Source organism: Gopherus evgoodei, chromosome 5, assembly GCF_007399415.2.
Source record: "Gopherus evgoodei ecotype Sinaloan lineage chromosome 5, rGopEvg1_v1.p, whole genome shotgun sequence".
In the NCBI taxonomy this organism is placed as follows: Eukaryota; Metazoa; Chordata; order Testudines; family Testudinidae; genus Gopherus; species Gopherus evgoodei.
The window spans coordinates 54,404-66,693 of NC_044326.1; the positions used below are offsets into that span (position 1 = coordinate 54,404).

Below are 12,290 nucleotides of genomic sequence, written 5' to 3' on the forward strand. Positions count from 1 at the left end.
CTAGCCCAGCCCTGGCTTTCATGGTTCCAGGCTGTTGGCATTACAGCTGGTAGAAAATGGTCCATCCCAATGTTTCCCCATAGCGCTGGCTTTTCCCAAAACCCAACCGACCACCCCCATGCCTGTGCGCAGACACTCACACGCCTGCACCTGCTCACACGTTGTCATCCCTCCCCTCCCCCCTCCAACTAAAAGAAACATTTGTTAGATGAAATTTCTCAGTGGAGAATGGGTTCCCAGCCAGCTGGGGTGTGTGTGTGTGGCGGTGTGTGTGGCACGCATGCGCACCCCCTGCAGGACAGCACCTCCTACCTTGAGGCTGCCTGTCCCCAGCCTGGCTTCCACAGGGCCAGGATGTGCTGTGCCTTCCCTCCCTGCCTCAGTTGCAGAGGATTATGGGTTTCAGATCTGCCACTAAGGGATTGGGCCAGACCTTGCGGGCCCTACTGCCCTGAGCAGCCTGCACCCCTGGCACTGCCAGCTCTGCGCAGGGGCTCCAGGATCGAATCCCCATGGGGAGCTGGGACATGCCTGCTGGTCCTACCCATCCCCTCCCCAGGCACCTGCCCAGGTGTGTCCCCCTGGCTCCACCTTGTACAGGGGAGAGTGGGTTGGAGCACCCCCTGATGTGCAGATCAGCACACTGCAGGCGAGAGCTCTTATGGCCACCCCAGGAGCTGCTGCAGGATGGGACAGGTGTGGGGGTAGTGCCCATGACAGCCTTATCACCTCAGAGCGCCCTTTGTGGCAACACCCAGTGTTGCACCCAGTTTGCCGTGAGAGTGCCGGGGGGGGGGGGCTTTCACCCCTCCAGGGTACCCAAAGTCCAGGCTCAGTGCCGAGGAATGAAAACTCTTCACCTCCCTGGGCTCAGGCCCCAGCCCCTTGTGCCCCCTCCCAGGCTCTGCAGGACTCTCTCTCTCCAGAGTCCCCGTTCCTGCCAGCCGCTGACCCTCAGGGCATCTTCCCTGGAGACTTTAGTCTGGTTCTCTCCAGGCTGGTCCTTATCTCTGTTTACTGCCCAGGCCATTGGGGTGGGGGAGGAGGGGAAGTGTTCGGCCTCCTTCAGGGGTCTCCTTCACCCCTGCTGCCCTCTGCCTTCAGGGCCTGTGCCGGGGGCAGGCACCCACATGGCTCCCTTCGCAGGGAGGGGAATCAGCAAACTTCCTCTGTAGCACTCCTATCTTCTCACGTGCCAGTTCTTCCCTCCCCAGCTATTCATCCAAACCCTCTGCTTAGGTCCACAGACTGATGCCCCCTGAAAGGGCTCCATCACCCCTTGTTGCTATCCCTAGGGGCTGGGCTGGGGGGAGATGATGCCCCTCTCCCCAAGGCGACCAGTGGGCTGTGTTGAGTGTCTGGGGGCTGGCTGTGCCTAGATGGCTCTGGCATGGGCCCAGAAGGCCTGCGAAGGGCAGGGGTCAGAGGGTAGTTGGCCACAGTGGATGTTAAGGCAACCTGACACTGGGATGGGGGGGCCATGTGCTGCGTGGTGTCCCCAGAGCTGTGTGCTGCAGTGCTGAGGGCTGGGATTCCTGCTGCCCCCTGCTCAGTGCCATGGGGGCTCCTGGCAGGCTGTTCAGGGCTGGGTGCACTGGTCTGAGGTGCCAGGAGCCCATGGCTGGCACTCAGCACTTGGCTCTGGGGTCTGGGTGGGGCTCTTGCTCCCAGACCAGCCTGGGACAGCATCTGCCTCCTTGGTGCCTGGAGGGGGAGGATGAGGGCCTGTGGCCTGGCACGATGGTTCCTGCCCTTAGGGAGCTCTCTCAGCCCTGCTGGTCCCTGGGAAGCGCCTGCCCCTGCCCCTACCCGGTGGTGCCCTTGGAACCCGCAGTCTCCCCCAGTGGGTGGCACCTGGTGCAGCTCGGAGCCTGTTGCAGGGTCTTTGTTAACTGCCCTCGTTCTGGGGGCAATTTGGGCAGGGGGAGGGGCTTTGGTCAAACAAGACTTGTCTCGCTTGGAGCCTGGCTAGAGCTGGCAGGGCCTGGGGGTGGGGAGGACATTCAGCCCTGTGTGAGTGCCAAAAGTTCGGGGGGTGGGGGTGCCCTGGGTGAGTGTTGAACATTGCTGGGGGGAGGTGCCTTGTGCGGGCACCATGTGTTTTAGGAGGAGAGAGGGCAGGCTGGGTGCAGAGTGTCATCTTGGGGTGTGTAGGGGCTGTCCGGGTGCTGAGTGTTCTGTGGGGAAGGGGGGCTGTTTGGGGGGCTGAGTGTTGGCTTGGGGGCTGGCTGGCTGGGGGCTGTGTTATCAGGGGTTTTGGGCTGGGTGGGGGCTGTGTACGGGGGGGCTCAGAACTGGCTGGGGACTGAGCGTTATCTGGGATTCGGGGGCTGTCTGGGCACCATGTCACACTGGGGAGGGTGGGTGGTGGTGTCTGGGCACCGATGTGGGGGCTGTTTCCCGCCTCGATCCATCTGTCCCCCTCCCGCCCTGGGATGCAACAGGGTGTGGTTGGGGCTTTGTGTTCAGGTTGTAGGATGGGACTTATCTCCCTGTCTCACTTCTCCTGGCCAAGGGGAGTGGGGGCTGTCCTGGGTTCGAGGGGTTCCCTGCCTGGCCCTTCTGGGCTACCCCAGGATGGCGCTGGCTATGCAGCCCCCTGGCGAAGGCAGGGCCTGGAGGCTGCTGGAGGGGGCTACCAAGGCCGGGCACGGTGCCAGGCACTGTAGGTGGTCCCTGAACATTGTTAATAGTGGGGGGGTGCTGATAGCCAGGCCCTGTCACACCCCCCCCCCCCGATCTGAGGCCGGGAGCAAAGCCCTGCGCGTGGGGCGGGCAGCCAGGCCCCCGGGGGGGCTGGCACCCCCTGCACTGCTGTTTTCCTGCCTAGGGGCCCCGTGGGCTGGGCACAGACCCAGCAGTGGCCCTGCCCCGCCCAGGCCAGGGAGTCTCCTTGCCGGGCGCCAGGCGGGGAGCCGGGGACCCGGGCTCCCCCCGGCTCTGCCACGAAGCGGCCGCGTGGCTCCGGGCGAGCCCGGCCCGGGCCGCTCTGCACCAGAAGGGGGAGCCCCCTGCAGGGCCCGGGCCGCGCTGCCCAGAGCCGGGCCGGGCCGGGGCTGAGCGCGGGACCCCGGGGGCGCCCAGCGGGGCCAGGCCAGAGGCCGCGGTGAGGGGCAGCGGCAGTGGCTGGAGCCGGCGTGGAGGGGCCGCCCCTGTAACCCGAGCCGGGCGGGGCTGGGCGGGAGGCAGCCGGGCAGGGGCCGCCGGGCCGGGCCGGGCCGCGGGGAACCGGTGCCGGGAGGAGGCGAAGGTAACGGGGCGGGTTGAGCTGGGGGGCGGGGAGTGCTGGGGGGCCGAGCCCTGACCTGTGTGCTGGGCTGCGGGGGGGGCGCTGCCCCGAGCCCTGCCCCCCCCCGGCCTGGGCTGCGAGTGGGGGGCGCTGCCCCGAGCCCTGCCCCCCCCGGGCCTGGGCTGCGAGTGGGGGGCGCTGCCCTGAGCCCTGCCCCCCCCCGGGCCTGGGCTGCGGGGGGGGGACGCTGCCCCGAGCCCTGCCCCCCCCGGGCCTGGGCTGCGGGGAGGGGCGCTGTCCCCTCCGGGCCTGAGCTGCGGGGGGGGCTCTGCCTCGAGCCCTGCCCCCCCCCCGGGCCTGGGCTGCGAATGGGGGGCGCTGCCCTGAGCCCTGCCCCCCCCGGGCCTGGGCTGCGAATGGGGGGCGCTGCCCTGAGGTGCTGCCCCGAGCCCTGCCCCCCCCCCGGGCCTGGGCTGCGAATGGGGGGCGCTGCCCCGAGCCCTGCCCCCCCCTGGGCCTGGGCTGCGAATGGGGGGCGCTGCCCCGAGCCCTGCCCCCCCCTGGGCCTGGGCTGCGAATGAGGGGCGCTGCCCCCAGTCCTGCCCCCCCCGGGCCTGGGCTGCGAGTGGGGGGCGCTGCTCCCAGTCCTGCCCCCCCCCGGGCCTGGGCTGCGAGTGGGTGGTGCTGCCCTGAGCCCTGCCCCCACCCCCCCGGGCCTGGGCTGCGGGGGGGGCGCTGCCCCCAGTCCTGTCCCCTCCGGGCCTGGGCTGTGGGGGGGGGCTCTGCCCCAAGTCCTGCCCCCCCCCCGGCCCTGGGCTGCGAGTAGGGGATGCTGCCCTGGCCCCTGCCCCCCACCCCGGCCCTGGGCTGCGAGTGGGGGGTGCTGCCCCGATCCCTGCCTCCTCCCCCCAGCCCTGGGCTGCGAGTGTGGGGCGCTGCCCTGGCCCCTGCCTTGGCCCCGGCCCCTGCCCTCCCCCCAGCACTAAGCTGCGAGTAGGGGGCGCTGCCCTGGCCCCTGCCCCCCCCGACACTGAGCTGTGAGTGGGGGGTGCTGCCCTGGCCCCTGCACACTGGCTTCTTGTTCTGTGGGAGGGAAATGCGCATTACTGGGGCTGGGATGAATGGGCCTTTTCTCTTCACAGCTGGGCCCGTGGCTGGTGGTTGGGAATCCGCTGACGGAGACAGCCGGGGGCAGGGGGAACACGAGGCAGAGAGCCTGCCCCACATACCCGCCTGCTCCAGGCGAGATCGGGGAGCCCTGTCCTGGGGTGCTCAGCCAGAGCGGAGCAGAGTTCGGGGCACTGCTCACCGGCACCTTGCACTGGCCCTCCAGGCGGGGTGGACATGGGCATTGGCTGTGCCCTGGCGTGCAGGGGCCCCGGGGCTGCCAGTGACTGGGCCGGGCCGGGGGTGTAACTGGTTCCATGGACATGGCGGCGAGGGACAGGTTTGCAGAGATGCAGGACAGGCTTCGAATTCTGGAGGACCTCAACATGCTGTACATCCGGCAGATCGCGCTCAGCCTGCAGGTACGGCTCCCGCGGTGCCCCTGCCAGGCGTCCTGCAGTGCCCAGCCTGCGCTGGGGGGCTCCTACACTTCACCCTGGCACTCACCATGGCAGAGCATGCGCAGTACCAGGGAGGGTGCCCATCCTGGGATCCCGATGGCCCGTCGGTGCCAAGACCACATGGTTACCCCTGGCCTGGGGCTGTCGGGCATTGAAGGGGCTGCTGGGACATTGAAGTGCCTGGGGTGCTTGGCTGGTGGTAGCTCTGCTGGGGGCAGCGTCCCGCCCCCCGGGGCTGCAGGCAGCAGGTGCCTCGGGCCGGTGCTGGAGCAGAATGGTTGTGCTGAGGGATCCCAGTCAGGTGATGAACAGTGGTCTGGGAGCCCAGACTCCTGGGTTCTGACACCCTGACTCCCACCACCCAGTCAGCGTGCAGCATGACTCTCCCTGTGGGCGGGGGCCCTGCGCTTGGAATGTGTATGGCATCCTGGCTCGGGTGAAACAGGCTGGCATGGGTCCAGGGCGCTGTGTGGGCTCCTACGTATATCGGGCTCTGTGGGGCAGCGCGTGCAGCCTGGCCCAATGGGGCAGCCTGGCAGGGACTCACATCAGTTCCGGTGTGCAGGGCTGGCGGGGGGCTCGTGTGTGGATGGTGCCTTGGGGGGGCCTGGTGCAGGGGACGGGCTCAGACTCTGATGGCAAAGACCAGGCTGGCAGTGTGTGCCCCTGGGCAGAGCATGCACCCGAATCTGTCTGCTCCCGTGAGGAGACCCAGTTTTCCAGCCAGCCACGTGGCCTGAGCCGTGCATGCTGGGAGCTGTAGTCTGGCCCTTGTTACTCTAGCCCTAGGGAGAGCACAGAGCCAAGGGGGACCGCACCCGGGTTGTGTCCAGGCATCCCTTAGCTGGTCAGCGGCACGGAGCATGCGGACAGGTTGGGGGCTGGCCCTCGCCCTCCATACTGCCAGGAAGCTGCTGCAGCAGGCTTTGCTCACCAGCTTCCTGCTCTCGGGCAAACCCAGCCCCTGGGATCATTTTCTGGCTCTGGGAGGGGAGTGGGGTCTGGTGGGTCAGAGCAGGGGGGCTGGGAGCCTGGCTCTGGGAGGGGAGTGGGGTCTGATGGGTTGGAGCTGGGAGCCAGGACTTCTGGGTTCTGTCCCCGGCTCTGGGAGAGGAGTGGGATCTGGAGGGTTGGTGGGGTGCTGGAAGCCAGGACTCGGTTCATTTTCCAGATCTGCCATGCCCGGGGCTCGTCCTTTCCCCTCTGTGCCCATTGCTGGGTGGGGGGCACTGGCAGCCAGGGGCTGGTGCTGTGAGGACTCCCTTCTCTCCGCCTGCAGGCTGGGGGAGGGGGTCCTGGCTGCGGGCTCTCCAAGCTGCTTTTACTCAGCGGACAGCAGACAGTAGCTGATTTCCACATCGTTGGTTGCTGCTGTGCCTGCAAACAGGGTGGCTGCCGTGGGCGTGTGTGAGCCAGTGGGGTGCCCAGGGATCCAGGAGAGTGGGCGGGGGGCGCCTGGGCAGTGGGGGCGCAGTGGAGGGAGGAGACGTGAGCCGGGTGCGCTCAGGAGCTGTGTGCCTGGGGCAGTCTCCACTGCAGGGTAAGGAGGTGGGCCCCCACTCTGCCTGCAGGGGACGCAACCCCTCAGTTAGTGCCAAGTGCCCCTGCCCCCAAAGGCGTCTTCCGGTTCCCAGGGCTGAGCCGCTCCCGGCCAGGTGCTGCTGCCCCTCCTCAGGGCTGGGTCTTTCCCCTCCTGGTGCAGCAGATTAGTGTAATGCTTCCTGTGAGCCAGACCCCCCTCCCCGTTATCCTCTGCTTCCCAGCCCCATGGACATCCAGCCCCCTCTCCTCCTCCCAGCACTGCAGGGATCTCTGAGTATAGGCCCCTCTTGCCCTGCTCTTTCACCTCTCCCTGGCCTTCTGTCCACATGCCACCGTCTCTGCAGCATCTCCTCCCCCTGCCCTGGGCTCTCCATCCGCTCTGCTCTTCCCTTGCTGGGGTGCTGGGGATCCCCAGGCCAGGGGTGTAGAGTAAAGAGCCCCTCCCTGGCCAGCAGACAGGGGCTGGGTGTTACCTCCCAGGTCCCTGCCTTTGGGGAGCCCCTGGGTGCCCTTGGCCAGGCATTCACTCCAGGCCTGCGATTTGGTGTCTGTGTCCTGCCCCAGCCCTGTGGTGGGGGTGGTAGGGGGTCATTTCTGAGTCAGGATCCTGCCAAGGGAGGATTTGAACCTGTGGCCATCCAGCCCTGCAGGGGGAGAGCACCCCCTGCTGAGCTGTCCTGGCCAGGGGGAAACCTAATGTCTGTCCAGCTCCAACTCCCCCCTCTGGGATTTACCGAGCAATCCTATTAGCAAATCGTCTGTTAATCACCTCTAGCCCCCAGGCAGCATGAGACCAAACGCAACTGGCTTAGCCGGCGCCAACGGGTGGGGACCTGCTCCAGCCCCACAAGGGGCCATGCCCCCCATAGCTGGGGGAGACCCACCCCCACCCTGCCCTCCTGTACCCTTCCCCACACCGTCACCTGGCCCTCCCTCCCAGAGTAGGGCCAGACCTGCCAGCACTGCCCTGCCTCTCAGGGTGGGGGGAACCGTACCCTGGACACCCTCTGTTTGTCTTGGGGCCCCACCTCCAAGGTGAGCCCATCCAGTGGGTGCTCCCTGTGACCAGGGTGGGGTGCCAGGCTCCCTCTGCCCATGCCCCTTGGGGTGCCTCAGGCCCCCCATCACTTGCTCCTGAGTTGGGGGTGGGAGGCAGCGGCTGCCCCCTCTTGGCTTCACCCTGGTGGCTGCAGCTGTGCCACCCCCTACCTGGGAAAGGAGGCAGCTGTCCATCCCCCTCGCCGTGCAGCTGTCTTCCCCCCCCCATGCTATTTATAGCCAGTTGGTGATGTCACCGTTTCCTCCGCGCTCTCCATGGTGTGAATTGCTGGAGCTGCCGGCTCAGCCTTGGAGCTACCGGGAAACAGCTCCTGCTGCTCCCCCTTCCCCTGCTGGCTCCCCGGCCCCCTCCCTCCCTTGTGCCCAGCGCCGGCTCCGCAGGGAGCTTGGCATTGCACTGCTCAGCTCTCCCTAGCCCTTCGTCAGCCGCCAGGCCAGCGCTGCAGATCTCCTGGAGCCGTGTGCAGGCTGGGGGCAATGGGCCGGGGCGCTGCCATGCTGGGGGCACGCAGCTAGGAGGGGGAGCCCGCAGGCAGCCGGGAGCTCCCAGCATGGACAGCTGCAGGATCGGCAAAGTGAGTGCCAGGGAGACCTGGGGGCGCCCGCTGAGACGCTACAGGGAGGGAGCAGGGCTAGGGGGGCAAGCTGCGGGGGGATGAGAGAGCCAGACCAGGTTGGCGAGGGGATCAGGCAATGCCAGGGAGACACGGGACTCAGGCACAAATGCACCTGCAGGCTCCTTGGGGTGGGGGTGGGGGACGCTGCTCCACCCCCAGCCATGCTGCAGCCTGGAGGAGGGTCAGCCAGGCTCTGCGCCTGCCCCAGCATGGAGGGTTCAGTGCCTCAGAGGTGGGGAAACAGTTCTGCCCTGACTGAGGCTGGACCCCAGGGGCTGTTCCTGGCCTGGGGCCATCCCTGCATCTCCTCCAGGGGCCTGCTCAGCCTGTGCCCATCCCTGGCAGTCTGGGAATCACCCCTGGCTGGAGTCTGGGCACTTCTCCGGGCATCTCCCCAGGCCGGGGCTGGAGCAGACACCTCCCTGGGCCCACCCCTGGCGTGTGGTGAGAGTTGGCACAGCTGGCAGCAGGGCAGTCCCCATGGGCAAGGAGGGGGCCTGTCCTGCCTGCTGGCGGGCTGGGCTCCTTTCAGCATCTGGCGCGCTGCTGCTGTGCGTGAGGGTGCAGTGCCTGGAGCGCTGCGTGGTGATGGGCACGTGTGCGCAGGCGGGCGGGAGTGTCTTGCCCAGCAGGAACGGTGAGGGGCAGCGTTGCCCTGTGGGGGGTTGCAGCCGTGCCCTGTGAAGCAGGGAGGAGGCTCAAGCCAATGTGCAGCCCCCCCCCACGGCCCACCCAGGGCTCCAGGCGGGGGCTGATTTTCTCCTCCCCTCTTCGACAGAGATGGGGGGAATTTAAATCTAGGAGCCTGAATTCCTCATCCCTCCACCGAAAACGGTGAGAGCAGCTGGCGGCCTCACAGCCCCCTCTCCATCCAGCACTGCGCTCACAGGGAGCTGGGCGGTCTCTGAAGGGGTTGGTACTGGAAGTGTTCACACGGGTTCAGAGCGAACACCTGGGGAGGGGAATGGGGCAGCTCGGGCAGACGTCGCTGCATCGTGCCGTGCCGGGCGTGTCTGGGCTGGTTTCTCATCAGGGCAGCGCAGCCTCTGGGGAGCAATTGTGCAGCCGTTCTCTGCAGGCCTGGAGTGCGCTGGGGGGAGTGTCTGTCTGGGGGGTGCTCTGGGGACTCTGGTCTTCAATCCATGGGACTTGTGACGCTTCAGGGGCAGCTGGTGTTACCCTGTTGAAACTGGGGCCGCTGTGGGGTGCTGGGTCATGGGGTGGGAGTGCTCAGTGACCTGGAACTGGGGAGTGTCTAGACTCGCTTCCAGCCCTACAGACTCCCCCCACCCTGGCCCTCTTCCCCAGTGACTTATGAAACGGGGGAGACGCAGATGGGACCTCTGGCCCCGATCCTGTCTCTGGCCCAGGGTTGCTGCATTTCCCAGCTGTGCTGGGGGCTGGCAGGGGACTGGGAAATGAGGGACAGATGGACAGTGGCTTAGCAACCAGTGCTTATTTCCTGACGGCTGCACGAGATTTGTGAAGAAGGAAATCGCTCCCCCCCACCCCCCCCACACACATACACAACTCCGCTGGTGGACAGCGTTTGGTGCTGGCTGGGGTGGGGGCCTGTGGCCTGCTGTGTTTGGCTCGGGGGTGCCCAGGACCTGGTGGGCTTGGGGTGAGTGTGTGTGTGTTGGTGGGGGAGGGGGGGCGCTGTGTCTCGTCTGGGCGCTGGGTTGGTCGCATGCGCCCCTCCCGGGTTCTGTCCCGTCCTGTGAGATTGCAGGTGTGGGCAGGGTCTGGTTGCCTGCCTGGCACAGGGCAAGGTCTGGGCTATGTCGCTTCCAGTGGAAAGCGGGCATCTGCCAGGCCCCACCTACAGATGGCTGCAGGATGTAGGGCCATGGGGGCTGTGCAGGTGGCTCCCCCATTGCCACTTATGGGGGCTGGGCGGGGCATGTGCAGGAACATCGGCCGAGTGGGCTCTCCTAGTCTCGCCCCTGTGGTGGGACCAATGGCCCCCCAGTCCCATAGTCCCCCCCAATGGCCCAGGCCCAGCATGCCCTGCTGCTGCCTGGGGCCACGCCCCGCTGTAGTGCCCCCGGGGTCAGGTCATGAGGCGACATGGTGCAGGCCTGTGCCCCCAGTTCAGGAAGGAGGTTGATACCTTGGGGAGGGGTCAGAGAGGAGCCCTGGGAATGACTGTAGGGTTAGACACCGGCCACATAGTGAGAGACTCTGAGAGCTCGGTCGAGTTGGCGTCCCGGAGAGCAGGCTCGGGGGTGACCTGATCCGTCTGTAGGTACCTGCCTGGGGACACATCTCAGCAGAGGAGGGGCAAACATGCTGCAAGGGCTGGGAGTTGAAGCCAGAGAAATTCAGCCTGGCAAGAAGGGCTCCATTTGCAATGGTGTGAGGGATGAGCCCTTGGTCCTGTATCCCAAGGGGCCCCGGGGGATTCTCCATCCCTGGCCATTTCTCTGTCCAAACTGGCCGATTTTCTAACCACTCTGCTGCAGGGCTGAGTGGGGGCAGGTGTCAGGCCTGGGCTGTTTGTGGGGTCAGACTGGTGAGCACGAGGGTCCCTCCTGGCCTTGGAAACTATGTGTCATGGACCCACAGGTTGCGCCCACTTGTGGCCCCATGCGGTCCGTGGGGGGAATCCCCTTCAGTGCGACAGCCCTTCTCAGGGGTCCACTCTCTTGCGGGGTCAGGCCCCTCCACCTCCTGGAGCCGCACCTCTCTGAGCCTTAGCACACCCCTCTCTGCCGTGGTCCCCCTCAAGGAGTCCACGTGCTCTGGGCCCCCCGGCCCCCCCCGAGGGAATATTCCCCCCCCCCCAGTTCTCTAGACTGGAGCGATTTCCAGCCAGTGAAACATAGGAGGGTTTATCGAGCATTTGAACCCAGCACAGGAAACTCTCAGGGCCTCAGGCCTGGCCTCCCTCAGCCCAGCCTATCCCAGTCCCCCTGCAGCCAGGTGGGCTGTGCCTGCTCCCCCTCTCCAGCCCTGAGCCACCCTGCTTCCCAGCTGGGCATCTGATACCCTCGGCCCCAAGCCCCCTCTGTCCATTGTCTTCAGTCTTGGTAAACAGGGTCACCTGGGTCTCCTCTCCCCTCTTCTGTCCTCTGGCTGGAACCGGCTGGTCAGGTCACCGGGGTCCTCTCTCCGTAGCCCATTGTCCTCCCACTGGCCAGAACTGGCTGCGACTCCTGAGCTGGGTCTCCGGGTCGTTAGGTCACCAGTCGCTGGGGTCTCCATTCTCCAGGCCATTGGCTGGGGTCCCAAGTTCCCTCTCCGGTCCTGTGTCCCAGCAAACTCCCTCTCCCCACACCTCATTAAACCAGTAACACCCGGGGACACTGAGTCCCACTCCCTCTGCATGCAACCCACTTGAAAACACGGAAAAACCAAGAAAACCCCCCACTTTGTCACACTATGCCGCCAGCATCTCCTCTAGCATCCCTGCTGCTCAGCTCTGGCCCTGCCATGGCCCCTAGGCCAGATCCCTACCAGGTAATGAGTCCCAATGTCGCCCCCTTGGGCCGCTCCTCAGCCCTGCCCTGGGCTCAGCAGTCCTTGAGTTGGGGGTTTCTACCACTGTTTTCCCCAGGAATTTTGTGTGTGTGTGTGTGTGTGTGTGTGTGTGTGTGTGTGTGTGTGTGTGTGTGTGTGTGTGTGTGTGTGTGTGTGTGTGTGTGTGTGTGTGTGTCAGGGCTGATGAGAGCTGAGACCCGTGAGGGTGAAGGGGGGTTGTATGGCACCATAGTAAAAACTGAAAAATGTTTCATGACCATTTTATTAGATTTAAATCATGTTTTAAAATCCTCACACAAATTAATGGTGGCTATTCAAGCCTTCTGTGGAGCACGACGTCTATATGTTTCTTGTTATAATTTTGCACAACTCTGTTAATGAAGTTCTTGAATGCAATGCATTCATCTTTGGTGGCTTCTTGTGTCTCCGGTACTTCCATTCCTTCAGCTGATATGCTCATTGGTTCATTCACGTGATCAGGCAGAAGGCGACTTCTTTCCGAACACAAAATTCTGTTCAATGAGGTAAAAGAACGCTCAACTGTAGCTGTCGTGACTGGAGTAGCAAGAGATGAATTCCTACTTCTTTCATCCCAGGAAACAGAACACAGAGATTGGGTCGAGCCACTAGTGATGATAAAAAAATAAGTTGAAGTCAAATCTTCATTCATTTGTCATATGATATTCCACTCTGTGTTCAAATTCTCTATTCTGTCCTGATCACATGGCAGCCCCATTGCTGGTAGTGTCTCACTCCACTCAACTCTTGGTGTTTTATATGACAGGCATCGGT

General features: G+C 65.0%; 1 protein-coding gene across 4 annotated transcripts in view; it reads left to right on the forward strand.

Moving 5' to 3' along the window:
• The window catches only part of LOC115652206 (rhotekin-like), a 40,141-nt gene that overhangs the window by 12,598 nt on the left and 15,253 nt on the right, over positions 1–12,290 (forward strand). The window contains exons 1-2 of one of the 4 annotated variants that reach the window (XM_030563957.1): positions 3,208–3,250; positions 4,372–4,758. The exons of 2 other annotated variants lie outside the window; for them this stretch is intronic. In XM_030563957.1, coding sequence (XP_030419817.1) covers positions 4,654–4,758 — 105 coding nt within the window. In that variant the 5' untranslated portion in view covers positions 3,208–3,250; positions 4,372–4,653. Of the gene's footprint in view, positions 1–3,207; positions 3,251–4,371; positions 4,759–7,661; positions 7,974–12,290 lie in introns of those variants that run through there. One more of the 4 variants, XM_030563958.1, reaches the window with a different exon arrangement.